The sequence below is a fragment of the Giraffa tippelskirchi genome, chromosome 1 (genome assembly GCF_054371585.1).
Source record: "Giraffa tippelskirchi isolate mGirTip1 chromosome 1, T2T-mGirTip1v1.2.pri, whole genome shotgun sequence".
Lineage (NCBI taxonomy): Eukaryota > Metazoa > Chordata > Mammalia > Artiodactyla > Giraffidae > Giraffa > Giraffa tippelskirchi.
The window spans coordinates 107,442,381-107,463,474 of NC_137275.1; the positions used below are offsets into that span (position 1 = coordinate 107,442,381).

The 21,094-nt window shown below is 49.1% G+C and overlaps 1 protein-coding gene and 2 long non-coding RNA genes across 14 annotated transcripts in view; 2 read left to right on the forward strand and 1 right to left on the reverse strand.

Moving 5' to 3' along the window:
* The window catches only part of LOC145505813 (uncharacterized), a 92,007-nt gene that overhangs the window by 63,808 nt on the left and 7,105 nt on the right, over window positions 1-21,094 (reverse strand). For 7 of the 12 annotated variants that reach the window (XM_081488797.1, XM_081488830.1, XM_081488818.1 and 4 more), the window contains 3 exons: window positions 10,597-10,746; window positions 7,640-7,863; window positions 5,636-5,867 (listed from right to left, as the gene is read on the reverse strand). In XM_081488797.1, the coding sequence (XP_081344923.1) occupies window positions 5,636-5,867; window positions 7,640-7,863; window positions 10,597-10,746 (606 nt within the window). Of the gene's footprint in view, window positions 1-5,635; window positions 5,868-7,639; window positions 7,864-10,596; window positions 10,747-13,072; window positions 13,295-19,522; window positions 19,755-21,094 lie in introns of all 12 variants that reach the window. The other 5 variants (XM_081488808.1, XM_081488786.1, XM_081488764.1 and 2 more) reach the window with 1 other exon arrangement.
* Window positions 424-6,550, forward strand: LOC145507084 (uncharacterized). Its single transcript, XR_014054549.1, has 2 exons — window positions 424-976; window positions 3,451-6,550. It is a non-coding gene; the product is annotated as an uncharacterized LOC145507084 (long non-coding RNA).
* Window positions 14,311-20,437, forward strand: LOC145507068 (uncharacterized). The gene is made up of 2 exons (XR_014054543.1): window positions 14,311-14,863; window positions 17,338-20,437. It is a non-coding gene; the product is annotated as an uncharacterized LOC145507068 (long non-coding RNA).

Below are 21,094 nucleotides of genomic sequence, written 5' to 3' on the forward strand. Positions count from 1 at the left end.
GCTTAAAATTCTCTAAGCCAGGCTTCAGCGATAGGTGAACCGTGAACTTCCAGATGTTCAAGCTGATTTTAGAAAAGGCAGAGGAACCAGAGATCAAATTGCCAATATCTGCTGGATCATCGAAAAAGCAAGAGAGTTCCCGAAAAACATCGATTTCTGCTTTATGGACTATGCCAAACAAAGCCTTTGACTGTGTGGATCACAATCAACTGTGGAAAATTCTGAAAGAGATGGGAATACCAGACCATCTGACCTGTCTCTTGGGAAACCTGTACGCAGGTCAGGAAGCAACAGTTAGAACTGGACATGGAACAACAGACTGGTTCCAAATAGGAAAAGGAGGACGTCAAGGCTGTGTGTCCTTGTCACCCTGCTTATTTAACTTAGACGCAGGGTACATCATGAGAGACGCTGGGCTGGAAGAAACACAAGCTGGAATCGAGACTGCCGGGAGAAACATCAATAACCTCAGATATGCAGATGACACCACCCTTACGGCAGAAAGTGGAAAAGAACTAAAGAGCCTCTTGATGAAAGTGAAAGAGGAGAGTGAAAAAGTTGGCTTAAAGCTCAACGTTCAGAAAACTAAGATCATGGCATCAGGTCCCATCACCTCATGGGAAATAGATGGGGAAACTGTGGAAACAGTGTCAGACTTTATGTTTGGGGGCTCCAAAATCACTGCTGATGGTGACTGCAGCCACGAAACTGAAAGACGCTTACGCCTTGGAAGGAAGGTTTTGGCCAACTTAGATGGCATATTTAAAAGCAGAGACACTACTTTGCCAACAAAAGTCCGTCTAGTCAAGGCTATGGTTTTTCCAGTGGTCGTGTATGGATGTGAGAGTCGGACGGTGAAGAAAGCTGAGCGCCACAGAACTGATGCCTTTGAACTGTGGTGTGGGAGAAGACTCTTGAGAGTCCCTTGGAGTGCAAGGAGATCCGAACAGTCCATCCTAAAGGGGATCAATCCTGGGTGTTCATTGGAAGGACTGATGTTGAAGCTGAAACTCCAACACTTTGGCCACCTCATGCGAAGAGCTGACTCATTGGAAAAGACCCTAATGCTGGGAAGGATTGAGGGCAGGAGGAGAAGGGGACGACAGAGGATGAGATGGCTGGATGGCATCACTGACTCGATGGACATGGGTTTGGGTGGACTCCGGGAGCTGGTGACGGACAGGGAGGCCTGGCGTGCTGCGATTCATGGGGTTGCAAAGATTCGGACACGACTGAGCGACTGAACTCAACTGAAGTCTTCACTAAGAGATACTCTTCTATCAATCTCGAGGGGAGGGAGATGGGAGGGAGGTTCAAAAGGGAGGGGATATATGTGTACCTATGCCTGATTTTTCCTGCGATTTGACAGACAAGAACAAAATTCTGTAAAGCAATTATCCTTCAATTAAAAAATAAGCTAATTAAAAAAAAAAAAAAAGATCTCTCCTGGACGCCCAGCTTTTCCGCTGGTCCTGGGTCTGAGGACAGGAAACAGTGGTGGCAACAGTGTGGGGAACAGATAAACCCCTTCAGGGTCCAGACAGGTCTCACTTATACATGTGGGCGTGTGGTTCAGCCAGGGGAGGTTTTAGGAAGCATGCATGGAAAGTATTTTTATAAACAATGAGTGCGTCGTTTTAACCAACTAACCTGTGGCTTTGTAATGGGATTCTGTAAAGAATACTGATCCACTGCAGCTCCACAGGAGCTTGGTGACAACCAAGTGACTTACTGCAAAATACAGCTGAACTCGTTTAACAGCAGCTGGATAAACTGTGCACTCTCCCCTGATCTCTAACAACCACCCTCAGACAACAGAAGGCTACAAAAGCTAGAAATTATCCACATGGAACTGAAGAGGGATCAATCTCAAATTCAAGTTAAAAGAAGCATTTATAAAAATCAGAAAACAACAAAGAACAGAGCAGGGAAGTGACACACCTGGGCTGACTAGGACTGAATGCAGACAAACACCTGCCTCAAAGTCAGGGACCACGGCCAGGCCCTTCCCCCGGGCCTTGTCCTAAGAAAGGCCTCTGGGTCCCCAGCCTGGCACCCTCCGCCAGGATGGGAGCCCGCCCCACGGGTGCCCACGTGAGTCGGATGGGCAGTACCGTGTCCTCATTTAACAGGAGGGCAAAGCAGGCCACAAAGCGGGCAAGCGGCACACCCAGGTCACCAACCTCAGGGTGACGGAGCTACTCTGCTGTGCCCGGCAGAAGGGTTCCTGGGCACTGAGCTGCCTGAACCGGAGCGCGGCTGCCCAAGTCCTGTGGGAAGGCCCCAGGAGTGCTCCATCAGCGGGCTGGGAGCAGGAGAGGGACAAGGAAGGCCAGCCCTCGGGCCACTGGACTCCAACAACAGGGGCTCATCCAAGTGACCCGAGGGGAGAGGCAGCGAGCTCCCTCCTGAGGCTCCCTCCATCAGGGTTGCTGTGATGGACAGGAGGGCCTCTGGAGGAAAGCGGGATGGACGGCACCACGGTTAAGTGTCCAGGCTCTGATCAGACCAGTCTGCACCGCACCGCTGGGTATGCGAGCCTGGGCACGGTGCCCGGCCTCTCTAAGCCTCAGTGTCCATATCTGCTGAATGGGGATAACAGCAGCCTGGACCTCACCTGGGTGTCTGCGGGATTAGATGACGGGCTCAGAAAGCACTGGACACGGTGCCTGGCACACAGAGTCTCCTGCACACTGCTACCCACCGTCATTAAATTGGCTTCCCCCAAATCTAATATCTATGGCTCTGATTCAGTCATTTCTTTTAAGAAAACACTACGTGGAAATTCCATGGTGGTCCAGAGGTGAGGACTTGGCACTTTCACTTTCACACCGGTCTGATCCCTGGTTGGGGAACTAACATCCCATTAGCTGTGCAGTATGGCCAAAAAAATAAGTAAAGAAAATTTTAAAAATAATAAATAATACTATGTCTATTATAAATAAGCATGAGATGATTAGAAGGCAAACAAGTGGGAGAAAGGCAAACTGTTACAATTGTCCCAACCAATGACCTATTTCCAACAGAACCATCAGTTCAGTTCAGTTCAGTTCAGTTCCGTTCCGTTCAGTCGCTCAGTCGTGTCTGACTCTTTGCGACCCCATGAATTGTAGCACGCCAGGCCTCCCTGTCCATCACTAACTCCCGGAGTCCACCCAAACCCATGTCCATCGAGTCAGTGATGCCATCCAGCCATCTCATCCTCTATTGTCCCCTTCTCCTCCTGCCCCCAATCCTACCCAGCATCAGGGTCTTTTCCAATGAGTCAACTCTTCGCGTGAGGTGGCCAAAGTACTGGAGTTTCAGCTTCAAAATCAGTCCTTCCAATGAACACCCAGGATTGATCTCCTTTAGGATGGATTGATTGCATCATCAGCATATTTTAAGTGGTGGGTGAGTTTCATTACTTCTATTAAAATGTCAATCATCCACCAGTACGTAACCACATAGTGTTCATTCACTAACACGATAAGGACTCTAATACTTCACAGAGAAACAAAGGCATGCTAAATTACTAAATAGTTTACCTTTCGACGATGCTTCCTTAACTCACTAGACTGATAGATGCATGCAGAGAAATGAAGAGAAACCAGATTTATTGCGACTTTGAAGCTAAAAATTCAAGAATCAATATAGGCAAAGACAGTAAAGCAAAAATGACGGCAAACATATAAGTGAGATGTAGATTTAGAGAACATGTAACTGGAAACAGAACAATTTGTTGGACCACATTAGTTAAATAAGCTATTCAAGATTTACTAGAGAAACACTATACATTATTCCTCAGGAAGATACAATTCTATTACAACATCATGATTTGTTAAAGCACAGCACTGTGTACAACAAAGGGCCTTAACAGTTGTCTGTTCTCAGCCAAACCTCTCTATAAGTTAGTTTCTCTTAATAAAAAAAAAACATGTTATACTTTAAAATAGTAATTTAACTGACGAGGAAGTTGCCGTAATACCTATTTTAACACTGAACAAATCTAACCACCTGTTGGACATTAATGTAAAATCGTTACCTAGAATTTGATTTCAAACTTCTGAAAATAAATTCATTAAAGCAGGTACCCTATGAAAATATGTAAGAATGAAAGCTAGCATAACAGCAGGTGGAGTCTTCACATTTTATGAACCATAGAAGATACTTTGTAAAAGAGTCTAGTAGAGACATTAAGCATGCAAAAGCTGATGAGATTTACAGTCTCAAATACAAGCACCAACACAGAAAGGATGTTGTGTCAAAAGTCCATTAATTCTACACATAAGAGGATCATTTCTTCAGGTAAGCATAATCTCAGTTATGAATTACACAGGTTCTGTAGTGTATCATCCATCTACATTATGCTTGTAACTGCACAGTGATAACAATAATTCAAACTTAGTGCTATGGGGGGAAAACACCATTTAATGAGACATGAAGACAAAGCAGAAACCCGACTAAGGGGACACACGCTGTGGACCCCAGACTGCTATGACCAGAGCAAGTGGGAGGACGGGGGAGGGGAGATGGATGGGTAAACTACAGCCTCGGGGGGGTGCGGTTGTGGGAAGCTGGGGTCTGGATTGATGACAACGAAGCAGACAACAGGATGAGACAGGAAATCAAAACCAACGATGAAAGCAGACACACCGTCAGAGAACTCCAGCAACAAGAAAAAATATACAGAACTGTTCTTTTACAAATACTCGGAAAGAAATCAAGCATGAAACCACAGAGAAATCGTCAAAGAATACACACTATCAACTAATTGGCCAGTGATGCATATTATAAAACCAATGTGTCAAAAGACCACAAAATAGACCAGTTATCACTTCACATGCTGCTAAAATGATTCACAGTTAATTTAATTATATGCTGACTAACAATGCAGCTAACATGAAATGGGTGGTAACAAAAAAAGTGATAATACAAGTGCAGTTACAAAGCAGAGTGTTGTAGACATGATTTCACAGGGTAAACAGCAATGCGCTCAGGAAACCTAAGCTAAACATGGAAGAAAGCAGGAACATGCGCTTCAGAGCTGCACACTCTGTCACCAAAAGCCCTAGGTCGTCATCCCATTTTTAGACTCAGAAGAGTGAGGAAGCCCAACTTCTTCCCTGGGGCCCTGGGGCACCAGGCTTTTAACCTGGTTTCACACCCAGAGCTGGCCTGAGCGTGCAGCCAGGTCCAGCAGCAAGCAGACCAGTTTAGATTCTTGGTTTTGTTCCCACCGCATGGCCTGCAGCCTGCAGCCAGGTATCCCCAATGAAAAATGTGCTGCGTGGGTCTCACACGCCAGGAGAGCTGCCTATGGTTACTTTCACAAGGCTGTCTACTCGGTGACAACAGAAACTTCCCTGCACCTGCTGTGTCCAGCACAGGCCGGGCCCAACGTTACAGAGGCAGGCCCTGGCTGAGTTCATGATGACGTGCTAAGCCGGTGGTCCAAATATCAAGACTAATTTGTTGCTGTGCGAGTATGGAATGATTAAAGACTAGGCAGTTTTTAAAAATCTTAGACCTCTAAGCGTAGCAAATGTACCTGAGTTTCTTCTGGGTAAAAACAGAAAAAACAAAAAACAAACAAACAAAAAAGAAAGCCAGTGTGCTGGGGGAGGGACGTGGCAGGGAGGAGGCAGACACATACCAGAGTCTTGATGTCCCGCTGGTCTACTTTCCGCGCCGAGCTGTGCCGCCTCCTTGGGGGCTTGGCGCGCCCACTGCTGGGCGGGCAGGAGCTGGCGAGCGAGGAGGCGGGACACAGGTTGAGGGAGCTCGAGGATTTACAACAACGAAGGTTGCCTAAGCTCCCCTTGCCCACCCTGCTCTCAGTATCCTCGGCCCGCTGCTCCGTGTTCTCCTTCTCTTCTTCGATCAACCTAAAATAGAAGAAAACCCGTCACCTGCCTTTGTCAGCAGAGGAACGTGTCTGGACAACAAATGTGGGCTTGCATTCTGTGTCACGATTAGCATATTCCAGGAACAGTTGCTCAATTAACATCTCAGCAAAAAGGTTCAACTTTCCCTCTTTTCAATATTCTCAAACTTAGAATAACTTATCCTTGAGTCTTACAAAGTGGCCCCTGATCATTCTCGTTTGATTTGACTGGTTTACTCTAACATTCTGACGGGGCCTGGGTGGCGCCTCTCTCCCTGTGAGGAGATAACCTGAAGTTGACAACCTTTACCTTCCCCGCTCTCAGGGCAGAGATGCACGGCAGTGCCTCAAGTCTATTCCGCTGGGAATCAGGAACTCTGTACAATCAAAACAGTGAGCCACGAACAAGCTGGAGTTTCTAAACACAAGTCTCTAGACCAGATGAAGTGCTGAATTGATTTTTTTATTTTTTAGGTTGTCTATGTACAAATGCATCACTTGATGAAGTTCTCCACCAGCTTTGTGTGAGTTTCTGGACTCATGTCAATGTGCTGCATTAACCTAGAATTCACAGTTACTGCTCTTCTCCCCTAATGTCTCGCGGATGATTTTATATAGCAGTTTAAATATTCGATTATGCATATAACATGATTTTCAAAATAAAATACAAGATTCTCGCAGGTCGTCACCTCTCCAGTTTCACTTCTCCTTATCCACCCTGAAAGTTTTTCACTGTTGATAACAAGTTGATGGAAAGAATTTACCATTTACCTCAAGTCAACATGTTACCTAAGGAAAAATCACTTTTACCTGACAACATGCTGTAAAAATAAACATATTAATATGTAACCGTTCCGTATTTCCTGGGGGAGGGGGAAAGACAATCTTTCTGAGCTGTCTGTGCTCAAACACGGCCCACAAAGCAGTCTGTCTCAGCGTCAAACGTGCAGGCGGCACCACCTGCGTTTGCTGGTTGTGCCCTTCACCCCTGCCTTTCCCCCGGGCCCCCCGCACTCGGCTGACAGGAACGGGCACCTCGGCCTGGGCTGACGTGACAAGAACAGTCTGAGCAGCAGCTCTGCCAGGTCCTGTGCAGGGTCACCGGCCTGTGGCCACTCTGAACGTGGACAAGGGACAGGAGGCAGAGCTGTGCGGGTGCGGCACCAGGCTGGCCTCGGGGCCCCCAGCCACCTGGCCGCACCCAGACCCAAGGCCCCTGCTCGCCATGAGGCGGGCCTTTGGATTCTATCCCGTTTGTAAACTGTTATAACAGCCCAGACGGTGTCTACAGAAAACATCTCACAGACACTGATGAGTTGAGAAGAACTCAAACACATGTCCTTGGACCACTGTCGTACAACAAGCCAACCTTCACACTGTATTAAGTTCAAAAGGAAAATGCAGATCTGAGGGGGAATTTGCCACCCCAAAACCCCAGCTTTTCTGTTTCAGGTGGCTTTTCACCAGAATGTGGGAGGCTCCGAGGGACACACGAGGGCGAACCTTCAGTGCTGGAGGGTGCACGGGCCGCAGGGGACACTGTCACGGCACCTCACCCACCTTGGGGCTCAGAGCTGGTGGGGGGACACCCCACAACGCCCCCCACAGCCCTGGCTGACTGAGCTCTATAATCAAGGGCAATCTCAGAACTGAAAATTCTTGAAGCAGACTTGAAGTCAGTTTCCTTACTATGGAACACTCAGCCTTCTCTAAGGAGAAGACAGCTCCTCAGAGAAGCCGAGTTTCTGGGGAGCTCGGCTCGGGCTCACCCACCGGATCTCTTCGTTGATGGTGTCCAGCTGCTCCTGAAGCATCACAGTCAGAGTCTCGGCATCGCCCTGCCCGCTGGGCGACAGCAGAGCGGCCGAGCTGAAGAGGGTGGCCCTGTCGCCCCCGCCGTCAGACAAGTCTGCGTCACTCTCGAACGCCTGGGCCACGTTGGCCGGCACGCTGGCTTGCTGCGCGCGCTCCCAGTCCTTTTCCTTCAGGGTCTGCACCTGGGCACGAGAGGACCACGTCTCGTCAGCGACATTCAGGGCAGCTCAAGTCTATCAGGAACTGAACACAAGTTTACATGGAAGCCCCAACTGTGGATAAACGGGCCATGCTTATGAGACACTGCCATCTCTTAAGCGAGCAGTACTGAAGAAACAGGCAGGAGGAGAACCCACTCCCTAGATGGCCTGGTGACATTCAGGTCTTAGCGTGGATGGGAGGCAATCCTATGAGGTTATTCACAAGGGTGGGCCGATGGAGTCAGAGACAAAGTCCGAAAATTACAACAATACATCTGTGCCTCCATCAGCCAGGCTGAAGGAAAATAAGAAAAAGAAATCCTTCAGCTCCGCAGCCTCTGGGTCCACCTCAGCGGTCACCACTTGTGTTACTCACCGAGGAGCGCCATCCTCGCAGGTCCCCAGCCCTCCGTTTTCCAGGCTGGTCTGAACACGCACAGACAGGCGCAAGCAGGGCCAGCAGGGCTGGGAGGGCTGGGAGGGCCAGCCCCCCGCGGGGCTCCTCCCGGGGCGCAGGCCCGCGGGCTGTTCTGGGGGACGGCCCCTCACACCGCAAGGCGGCTCTGTCACCAGAGACGTGCGGGAGAGGGCCTGCTGGGCTCCGAGCCGCCCTCCAGCTCTCACACCTCACACCCTTCTCTCTGGCACATCTCCCCCCGGCCCACTCTCACCCAGGTCCTGCCTTCTTTCCCAGACATGACCTCAAAGCAGCCGAGGGGCAGCCTCGAGGTGCTGGCTTGCTGGCTCCCTGTCCCCCGTGGCCAGCGCCCTCGCCCCTGTCTTCGTCACGACCCCTCCCCAGGGCTGGGCCACCCCCTGCACTGGCTCCAGGACCACCTGCCATCATTCCTGCTCCTCTCCAGCGAACCAGCTGCATATGGCTTCACCCCCATCAGCTCAGCCAGCACGTCCTCTCCCTTCTCTCACCTTAAAATCGCACAAAGGGAACCAGCAGATTCCTCCTCCAGGGCTCCCTGCAGCGCCCACTGAGGGTCTCTGAGAGCTCCCTGGGAGAGGCCTCTACTGTCCCCCTCCCCGCCCAGTCTCCAGCTCTCTGCAAGCAGGCGGTGTGCCCCGCTCGCAGGGCAGCTCCCAGGGAGCTCTGAGGAACCCATGTTACCAAGCCCCCTCCTCTCCTTGCCCTCCCCCCACCCCAAGCATGTCTCTCCCTGGGCACCAGGCCCCGCCCTCCCTAGGGTTACTAGTCAGTCCCTTGCGCCCCTTCTCAACCTTGGAATGCGAGGCACCCCACAGCTCTACCCTTGCACCCCCTATCTCTCCACGGGCACCTGCCTGGTGACTTTACCTTGTCTGTGCCTTTAAACACCATCTGTATGCCCACGACCCAAGTCCACCTTGAGCTGAGTGAGGCCTCTCCTGGATCCAGGCCGGAACACTCAGCTGCTGACCTCACAGGTCCCCTGGACACCCCATGGGCTCATCCACCTCAACAGGGCTGAGGCCCGTCTCTTAGCTCCCTGCCCTGACAGCCCTCCTCAGCTCAGGAAACAGGCTCTGGCCTCGAGCTGCTCAGGCCTGAGCCCGGGGTCCTCCCTGATGCGGCCCTCTCTCTCCCTTATCTCCGCTTGTTGACACGACCCTTGATCTATCTCCGAGTGGCTACTTCTCTTCCGGCCTCCGGGTCTCTGTTCCAGGTCACCCTCCTGGTGTCACCTCGCTGGCCACCCTGTTCACACACGATCGTCCCCCCTCCTCAGACAACTCGGGCACTCTGGTCTCCTTCCCCTGCTCACTACTGTCCGACAGGCTGCGTGGGTTTAAAAATGGGTCCACAAATTCTTCCATCCTCCTCCCTTCAAGAGGCAGAGGGGGCAACTCCTGCTCAGCCCCTGAGCGAGGCAGGACTTCGCAGCTCACTCTCGCAAACAGAACTGAAGGTGTGCGGCTTCCGAGACCGGGGCGCGAAAGGCCCCGGGCTACATCCCGCGCTCTCGCTCTCAGAGGGTGTTCCGAGGAAAGCCAGGCCGTGAAGAGGTCCACACGGCAGGGACCTGGGCCTGTCCCCACCAGCCAGGTGAGTCTGAAAGCCTGCCATCCAGCCCTGGGGGGCCTTCCCATGTTTGCGTCCTCAGGAGGCCCTGAACCAGGCCCACCTGCTGCAAAGCACAGAAACTGGACTGTGACCTGCTCACTGGGAAGTCACTAAGCTTTGCAGTGATTTGTTACATGGCAGTGGATAAAGAACGCACACGGTTTTTAATTCACTGCTGGAGTCCTAGTTCTGACGATGTCTGGCCCAAACTAGCTGCTCACTGAACATGGCAGCTCAAAACACAGACATGTATGAAAAAATACATGCCATAAATGAGGCGAAAATACAAAGGTACTTAAACTTCCAATGAGAATTCTTCTCACTATAAAATGATGGGTATGTGTATCCATTTACTCGCAGGATGATTTCAATCAAAACGGTGCTAATTAGTACTGTGCTGGGCCTCACAGTAGGCCACAAGTTATCAAAATTGGTTCTTTTAAGAAAAAAAAGCATGCCTTAAAAGGAAACTCGTAGCCAGAAAAAGGAAAATGGGAAGACATAAAGCGATCTATCAACGCTTTGTTCCAAAACCATTTCAGGACCACAGTGTGAGGGGGCAGGTGCCTTACAACGTGGGAGTCACATGAAAAGGTGTTTACCTTCCTTCCTCAGGAATTCACCACTATAAAAGTCAGACACAGTTCAGTAAAAGCCGTTACCTGTCGATGCATAGAATCCTTATCTGCGATTTCATTTTCAAGTTTATCATTGAGGTCGTCGTGCACAGAGGTGGCTTCGCGCTGGGCGGCAAGGTAGCATCTCTCAAGGGTAGTGATTCGCACCTCCACGTCCGTGTTCTGGACCATGGCCTACACCGGGCATTGCAGAGTAGAAAAGGTAAGTCATTATCATGGAACATTCCGATACACGTACGCGTAAAAAAGTTGGACTAAATCCTAAGTTTCAACTCAAAAATAAAGTTAGCGTCCTCAAAATTAAAGTCCTAGACACGGCAGTTTCCTCGGACGTGAGCAAAAACGTGCCTACTTAAAATGTCACATTTGCCACGATTGGCACCCATATGTCTGTATTAACGTTCTGTCTGGCCACTCGGTTTCCCAAGCTTCTCTTCAACATAATCAACCCAAACAGCAAAGAGTATACTAAACTACCCTGTTATTGCATGAATTCCAGGAGGAATGGTATCTGGCATGAAGTCACGACCTCTGTCTGCTACACCACACAGGCGGACTGGATCCACAAGAGGGAGGGACCTTCGACAGATCCAACAGGGACCTCTGAGGCTCGTTTCCTCGGGTAAAAGTCGGAAAACTCTCATGCAATTTCCTCAGAATTCAAGTAACAGTAATGAGTGGAAACAGAAGTCAAAGTTTAACACAACTGGAAGCAGCCTTCTCAAGCCTAATTCTTCTAAAGCAGACTTACACCACATGTATGAAAGGGTCAAACCAGGACCAGAACTTGCTGCTGGTGCAACTCCCGTCCGCCAGGTCAAAATCCACTGCAGGTCCCTCCGTAGTCGACTACTAAGTAACCAATGTGGGCAAAGGCCTGACATTAAAAGTGAAAGGTCTCAAGGCCGCTTTTCCCAGAATTCTCTACATATTGAACTCTGCCACCTAATCTCCTCCTGTTGCCAAAGAGTAGTGGGAAAAGGTTATACAAGCGTGCAAATATTCTGTTTTGAGTTCTCACATTGAGCTCTCACAGAGAATTACTCACACCAAGCTACTAAACAAGGACACCTGCTGTAGCACATGTCGGAGGGGTTCTGTCTGAGACGGTCTCACGGGGGAGGGGTGGGGCAGGGTGGGCGCTGTCTGCCTGCCTACAAAGGAGAGGTGAGGCTCACAGGAGGAGGCCCGAACCCTCAGCACTCTTCTCTTTTCACAATGACCGTTAGGCAGTTTCTCATCAATCATGACAGCCGCAGACACGACCACCAGAAACATCATGACTCTACATGGTTACACAGCACGGGCCTGAGGCTCTGAGGGTGAGCAAACGCCACTCGACCTGTCTGACCGCCGGTATCAATGTCACACATCCCCTCAAGGAGCAGAACCTCAGAAGACTAGAGAAGACGGCCAGGCAAGCTGCCTCAGCAGGGCCCACACAGCGGGCTCCCATCTCTCCGAGAGAACGGGCTCCACAGACGTCACCAGACTCGCCTGAGTGAACCCGAAGGAAATTTCAGCATCATCAGGTATACATTCGACAGGCAGGTGGGGGGGATGAACTGGGAGACTGGGGTTGACGTATGTACACTACTGAGACTATGCGTAAAGTCAACAACGAGTAAGGACCTACTCTACAGCACAGGGCAGTCTACTCAGGGCTCTGTGGTGAAGTAAATGGGTAGGAAATCTAAAAAGAGGGATATATGTAGACACACACACACACACACACGTATATATATATATATATATATATATATATATATATAAATATAAATATATATATATATATATATATATATATATATATATATATATATATATATATATGACGGATTCACTTTGCTGTACAGCAGACATTGACACAGCAGTGTAAAGCAACTGCTAACTGCTAAGTCGCTTCGGTCGTGTCCGACTCTGTGCGACCCCACAGACGGTAGCCCACCAGGCTCCCCTGTCCCTGGGATTCTCCAGGCAAGAATACTGGAGTGGGTTGCCATTTCCTTCTCCAGTGTATCAAAGGGAAAAGTGAAAGTGAAGTCGCTCAGTTGTGTCCGACTCTTAGCGACCCCATGGACTGTAGCCTACCAGGCTCCTCCATCCATGGGATTTTCCAGGCAAGAGTACTGGAGTGGGGTACCATTGCCTTCTCCAAGAAAAAGGAAAGCAACTAGACTCCAATAAATGAATGAATGGATGAATGAATTTTTCAAAGAGGAACACACTGGGCACCCTAGAACTTGTAGAAATGAGGAGTCCACACCCAGGGTGAGCACAGCGCTAGGGATGCCCTCGTGTTGCTCCACTGCCAATGGACCGCCTGGACCAGGCCTCTTCTACCCCAGAGATCTCGACGCAGAGGCGGGGAGGCCGCCAGTCGCGGTCTCGCCAGCGCTCTGTGCTCCTACTCACGCAGCCATCCCAAAGCTCAGATCAGCCGGAGAACAAGGGACCCACATTCCACCTCAGGACAACAGACACGTCCGCTGTCACTCACTTCGCGGACATCCCGCTGTGGTTGTCTGTTCGCTTCCTCGGACGCGAGGAGCTCCTTCCTGGCCGTGTCCGGGTCCTCCTCCGGCTCTCTCACGTAGGCAGAGAGGTTTGCCAGGCACTCCTTCGACTGGCTCTGCTCCCCTGACTGCCTCTCGATGACCTCCTGGAGCTCGATCACCTTAGCCAGGTCTTCCTCGTGGCTTGGGGAGCCGTCGGAGGATCTCTAAGGGGGAAAGGAAGCCTTAGACAGACAGCCTTGTTTTGGGAGGGAGGGAACACAGCATTTCCGGGCAATCGGTGAGGTCAAAACTTTCTTCTGCACTCTGGGAGCTCACACGACCCTCACGGCCACTCAGATCTACATGGTGCATTGCTGACAGGTCCCAACAGCCCCGCACAGACTGGATGGTAAGGCGAGAACCAGACAGAGAGCGAGACCGAGGACTTGCCTTTCCATTGGTGCTTGGCATGTTTACTTGCTCGGGATTTACATCAAGCACCCCGTCCGTTAGTAGCTTTCCCCAGTTATTCTGCTCTTTAAGAATCATCTGCTAAACGTGAAGTCCACCGGACTTTAGGAAGCATCACTACGAACAAAGCTAGTGGAGCTGATGGAATTCCAGTTGAGCTATCTCAAATCCTGAAAGATGATGCTGTGAAAGTGCTATATTCAATATGCCAGCAAATATGGAAAACTCAGCGGTGGCCACAGGACTGGAAATGGTCAGTTTTCATCCCAATCCCAAAGAAAGGCAATGCCAAAGAATGCTCAAACTACCGCACAATGGCACTCATCTCACGTGCTAGTAAAGTAATGCTTAAAATTCTCTAAGCCAGGCTTCAGCGATAGGTGAACCGTGAACTTCCAGATGTTCAAGCTGATTTTAGAAAAGGCAGAGGAACCAGAGATCAAATTGCCAATATCTGCTGGATCATCGAAAAAGCAAGAGAGTTCCCGAAAAACATCGATTTCTGCTTTATGGACTATGCCAAACAAAGCCTTTGACTGTGTGGATCACAATCAACTGTGGAAAATTCTGAAAGAGATGGGAATACCAGACCATCTGACCTGTCTCTTGGGAAACCTGTACGCAGGTCAGGAAGCAACAGTTAGAACTGGACATGGAACAACAGACTGGTTCCAAATAGGAAAAGGAGGACGTCAAGGCTGTGTGTCCTTGTCACCCTGCTTATTTAACTTAGACGCAGGGTACATCATGAGAGACGCTGGGCTGGAAGAAACACAAGCTGGAATCGAGACTGCCGGGAGAAACATCAATAACCTCAGATATGCAGATGACACCACCCTTACGGCAGAAAGTGGAAAAGAACTAAAGAGCCTCTTGATGAAAGTGAAAGAGGAGAGTGAAAAAGTTGGCTTAAAGCTCAACGTTCAGAAAACTAAGATCATGGCATCAGGTCCCATCACCTCATGGGAAATAGATGGGGAAACTGTGGAAACAGTGTCAGACTTTATGTTTGGGGGCTCCAAAATCACTGCTGATGGTGACTGCAGCCACGAAACTGAAAGACGCTTACGCCTTGGAAGGAAGGTTTTGGCCAACTTAGATGGCATATTTAAAAGCAGAGACACTACTTTGCCAACAAAAGTCCGTCTAGTCAAGGCTATGGTTTTTCCAGTGGTCGTGTATGGATGTGAGAGTCGGACGGTGAAGAAAGCTGAGCGCCACAGAACTGATGCCTTTGAACTGTGGTGTGGGAGAAGACTCTTGAGAGTCCCTTGGAGTGCAAGGAGATCCGAACAGTCCATCCTAAAGGGGATCAATCCTGGGTGTTCATTGGAAGGACTGATGTTGAAGCTGAAACTCCAACACTTTGGCCACCTCATGCGAAGAGCTGACTCATTGGAAAAGACCCTAATGCTGGGAAGGATTGAGGGCAGGAGGAGAAGGGGACGACAGAGGATGAGATGGCTGGATGGCATCACTGACTCGATGGACATGGGTTTGGGTGGACTCCGGGAGCTGGTGACGGACAGGGAGGCCTGGCGTGCTGCGATTCATGGGGTTGCAAAGATTCGGACACGACTGAGCGACTGAACTCAACTGAAGTCTTCACTAAGAGATACTCTTCTATCAATCTCGAGGGGAGGGAGATGGGAGGGAGGTTCAAAAGGGAGGGGATATATGTGTACCTATGCCTGATTTTTCCTGCGATTTGACAGACAAGAACAAAATTCTGTAAAGCAATTATCCTTCAATTAAAAAATAAGCTAATTAAAAAAAAAAAAAAAGATCTCTCCTGGACGCCCAGCTTTTCCGCTGGTCCTGGGTCTGAGGACAGGAAACAGTGGTGGCAACAGTGTGGGGAACAGATAAACCCCTTCAGGGTCCAGACAGGTCTCACTTATACATGTGGGCGTGTGGTTCAGCCAGGGGAGGTTTTAGGAAGCATGCATGGAAAGTATTTTTATAAACAATGAGTGCGTCGTTTTAACCAACTAACCTGTGGCTTTGTAATGGGATTCTGTAAAGAATACTGATCCACTGCAGCTCCACAGGAGCTTGGTGACAACCAAGTGACTTACTGCAAAATACAGCTGAACTCGTTTAACAGCAGCTGGATAAACTGTGCACTCTCCCCTGATCTCTAACAACCACCCTCAGACAACAGAAGGCTACAAAAGCTAGAAATTATCCACATGGAACTGAAGAGGGATCAATCTCAAATTCAAGTTAAAAGAAGCATTTATAAAAATCAGAAAACAACAAAGAACAGAGCAGGGAAGTGACACACCTGGGCTGACTAGGACTGAATGCAGACAAACACCTGCCTCAAAGTCAGGGACCACGGCCAGGCCCTTCCCCCGGGCCTTGTCCTAAGAAAGGCCTCTGGGTCCCCAGCCTGGCACCCTCCGCCAGGATGGGAGCCCGCCCCACGGGTGCCCACGTGAGTCGGATGGGCAGTACCGTGTCCTCATTTAACAGGAGGGCAAAGCAGGCCACAAAGCGGGCAAGCGGCACACCCAGGTCACCAACCTCAGGGTGACGGAGCTACTCTGCTGTGCCCGGCAGAAGGGTTCCTGGGCACTGAGCTGCCTGAACCGGAGCGCGGCTGCCCAAGTCCTGTGGGAAGGCCCCAGGAGTGCTCCATCAGCGGGCTGGGAGCAGGAGAGGGACAAGGAAGGCCAGCCCTCGGGCCACTGGACTCCAACAACAGGGGCTCATCCAAGTGACCCGAGGGGAGAGGCAGCGAGCTCCCTCCTGAGGCTCCCTCCATCAGGGTTGCTGTGATGGACAGGAGGGCCTCTGGAGGAAAGCGGGATGGACGGCACCACGGTTAAGTGTCCAGGCTCTGATCAGACCAGTCTGCACCGCACCGCTGGGTATGCGAGCCTGGGCACGGTGCCCGGCCTCTCTAAGCCTCAGTGTCCATATCTGCTGAATGGGGATAACAGCAGCCTGGACCTCACCTGGGTGTCTGCGGGATTAGATGACGGGCTCAGAAAGCACTGGACACGGTGCCTGGCACACAGAGTCTCCTGCACACTGCTACCCACCGTCATTAAATTGGCTTCCCCCAAATCTAATATCTATGGCTCTGATTCAGTCATTTCTTTTAAGAAAACACTACGTGGAAATTCCATGGTGGTCCAGAGGTGAGGACTTGGCACTTTCACTTTCACACCGGTCTGATCCCTGGTTGGGGAACTAACATCCCATTAGCTGTGCAGTATGGCCAAAAAAATAAGTAAAGAAAATTTTAAAAATAATAAATAATACTATGTCTATTATAAATAAGCATGAGATGATTAGAAGGCAAACAAGTGGGAGAAAGGCAAACTGTTACAATTGTCCCAACCAATGACCTATTTCCAACAGAACCATCAGTTCAGTTCAGTTCAGTTCAGTTCCGTTCCGTTCAGTCGCTCAGTCGTGTCTGACTCTTTGCGACCCCATGAATTGTAGCACGCCAGGCCTCCCTGTCCATCACTAACTCCCGGAGTCCACCCAAACCCATGTCCATCGAGTCAGTGATGCCATCCAGCCATCTCATCCTCTATTGTCCCCTTCTCCTCCTGCCCCCAATCCTACCCAGCATCAGGGTCTTTTCCAATGAGTCAACTCTTCGCGTGAGGTGGCCAAAGTACTGGAGTTTCAGCTTCAAAATCAGTCCTTCCAATGAACACCCAGGATTGATCTCCTTTAGGATGGATTGATTGCATCATCAGCATATTTTAAGTGGTGGGTGAGTTTCATTACTTCTATTAAAATGTCAATCATCCACCAGTACGTAACCACATAGTGTTCATTCACTAACACGATAAGGACTCTAATACTTCACAGAGAAACAAAGGCATGCTAAATTACTAAATAGTTTACCTTTCGACGATGCTTCCTTAACTCACTAGACTGATAGATGCATGCAGAGAAATGAAGAGAAACCAGATTTATTGCGACTTTGAAGCTAAAAATTCAAGAATCAATATAGGCAAAGACAGTAAAGCAAAAATGACGGCAAACATATAAGTGAGATGTAGATTTAGAGAACATGTAACTGGAAACAGAACAATTTGTTGGACCACATTAGTTAAATAAGCTATTCAAGATTTACTAGAGAAACACTATACATTATTCCTCAGGAAGATACAATTCTATTACAACATCATGATTTGTTAAAGCACAGCACTGTGTACAACAAAGGGCCTTAACAGTTGTCTGTTCTCAGCCAAACCTCTCTATAAGTTAGTTTCTCTTAATAAAAAAAAAACATGTTATACTTTAAAATAGTAATTTAACTGACGAGGAAGTTGCCGTAATACCTATTTTAACACTGAACAAATCTAACCACCTGTTGGACATTAATGTAAAATCGTTACCTAGAATTTGATTTCAAACTTCTGAAAATAAATTCATTAAAGCAGGTACCCTATGAAAATATGTAAGAATGAAAGCTAGCATAACAGCAGGTGGAGTCTTCACATTTTATGAACCATAGAAGATACTTTGTAAAAGAGTCTAGTAGAGACATTAAGCATGCAAAAGCTGATGAGATTTACAGTCTCAAATACAAGCACCAACACAGAAAGGATGTTGTGTCAAAAGTCCATTAATTCTACACATAAGAGGATCATTTCTTCAGGTAAGCATAATCTCAGTTATGAATTACACAGGTTCTGTAGTGTATCATCCATCTACATTATGCTTGTAACTGCACAGTGATAACAATAATTCAAACTTAGTGCTATGGGGGGAAAACACCATTTAATGAGACATGAAGACAAAGCAGAAACCCGACTAAGGGGACACACGCTGTGGACCCCAGACTGCTATGACCAGAGCAAGTGGGAGGACGGGGGAGGGGAGATGGATGGGTAAACTACAGCCTCGGGGGGGTGCGGTTGTGGGAAGCTGGGGTCTGGATTGATGACAACGAAGCAGACAACAGGATGAGACAGGAAATCAAAACCAACGATGAAAGCAGACACACCGTCAGAGAACTCCAGCAACAAGAAAAAATATACAGAACTGTTCTTTTACAAATACTCGGAAAGAAATCAAGCATGAAACCACAGAGAAATCGTCAAAGAATACACACTATCAACTAATTGGCCAGTGATGCATATTATAAAACCAATGTGTCAAAAGACCACAAAATAGACCAGTTATCACTTCACATGCTGCTAAAATGATTCACAGTTAATTTAATTATATGCTGACTAACAATGCAGCTAACATGAAATGGGTGGTAACAAAAAAAGTGATAATACAAGTGCAGTTACAAAGCAGAGTGTTGTAGACATGATTTCACAGGGTAAACAGCAATGCGCTCAGGAAACCTAAGCTAAACATGGAAGAAAGCAGGAACATGCGCTTCAGAGCTGCACACTCTGTCACCAAAAGCCCTAGGTCGTCATCCCATTTTTAGACTCAGAAGAGTGAGGAAGCCCAACTTCTTCCCTGGGGCCCTGGGGCACCAGGCTTTTAACCTGGTTTCACACCCAGAGCTGGCCTGAGCGTGCAGCCAGGTCCAGCAGCAAGCAGACCAGTTTAGATTCTTGGTTTTGTTCCCACCGCATGGCCTGCAGCCTGCAGCCAGGTATCCCCAATGAAAAATGTGCTGCGTGGGTCTCACACGCCAGGAGAGCTGCCTATGGTTACTTTCACAAGGCTGTCTACTCGGTGACAACAGAAACTTCCCTGCACCTGCTGTGTCCAGCACAGGCCGGGCCCAACGTTACAGAGGCAGGCCCTGGCTGAGTTCATGATGACGTGCTAAGCCGGTGGTCCAAATATCAAGACTAATTTGTTGCTGTGCGAGTATGGAATGATTAAAGACTAGGCAGTTTTTAAAAATCTTAGACCTCTAAGCGTAGCAAATGTACCTGAGTTTCTTCTGGGTAAAAACAGAAAAAACAAAAAACAAACAAACAAAAAAGAAAGCCAGTGTGCTGGGGGAGGGACGTGGCAGGGAGGAGGCAGACACATACCAGAGTCTTGATGTCCCGCTGGTCTACTTTCCGCGCCGAGCTGTGCCGCCTCCTTGGGGGCTTGGCGCGCCCACTGCTGGGCGGGCAGGAGCTGGCGAGCGAGGAGGCGGGACACAGGTTGAGGGAGCTCGAGGATTTACAACAACGAAGGTTGCCTAAGCTCCCCTTGCCCACCCTGCTCTCAGTATCCTCGGCCCGCTGCTCCGTGTTCTCCTTCTCTTCTTCGATCAACCTAAAATAGAAGAAAACCCGTCACCTGCCTTTGTCAGCAGAGGAACGTGTCTGGACAACAAATGTGGGCTTGCATTCTGTGTCACGATTAGCATATTCCAGGAACAGTTGCTCAATTAACATCTCAGCAAAAAGGTTCAACTTTCCCTCTTTTCAATATTCTCAAACTTAGAATAACTTATCCTTGAGTCTTACAAAGTGGCCCCTGATCATTCTCGTTTGATTTGACTGGTTTACTCTAACATTCTGACGGGGCCTGGGTGGCGCCTCTCTCCCTGTGAGGAGATAACCTGAAGTTGACAACCTTTACCTTCCCCGCTCTCAGGGCAGAGATGCACGGCAGTGCCTCAAGTCTATTCCGCTGGGAATCAGGAACTCTGTACAATCAAAACAGTGAGCCACGAACAAGCTGGAGTTTCTAAACACAAGTCTCTAGACCAGATGAAGTGCTGAATTGATTTTTTTATTTTTTAGGTTGTCTATGTACAAATGCATCACTTGATGAAGTTCTCCACCAGCTTTGTGTGAGTTTCTGGACTCATGTCAATGTGCTGCATTAACCTAGAATTCACAGTTACTGCTCTTCTCCCCTAATGTCTCGCGGATGATTTTATATAGCAGTTTAAATATTCGATTATGCATATAACATGATTTTCAAAATAAAATACAAGATTCTCGCAGGTCGTCACCTCTCCAGTTTCACTTCTCCTTATCCACCCTGAAAGTTTTTCACTGTTGATAACAAGTTGATGGAAAGAATTTACCATTTACCTCAAGTCAACATGTTACCTAAGGAAAAATCACTTTTACCTGACAACATGCTGTAAAAATAAACATATTAATATGTAACCGTTCCGTATTTCCTGGGGGAGGGGGAAAGACAATCTTTCTGAGCTGTCTGTGCTCAAACACGGCCCACAAAGCAGTCTGTCTCAGCGTCAAACGTGCAGGCGGCACCACCTGCGTTTGCTGGTTGTGCCCTTCACCCCTGCCTTTCCCCCGGGCCCCCCGCACTCGGCTGACAGGAACGGGCACCTCGGCCTGGGCTGACGTGACAAGAACAGTCTGAGCAGCAGCTCTGCCAGGTCCTGTGCAGGGTCACCGGCCTGTGGCCACTCTGAACGTGGACAAGGGACAGGAGGCAGAGCTGTGCGGGTGCGGCACCAGGCTGGCCTCGGGGCCCCCAGCCACCTGGCCGCACCCAGACCCAAGGCCCCTGCTCGCCATGAGGCGGGCCTTTGGATTCTATCCCGTTTGTAAACTGTTATAACAGCCCAGACGGTGTCTACAGAAAACATCTCACAGACACTGATGAGTTGAGAAGAACTCAAACACATGTCC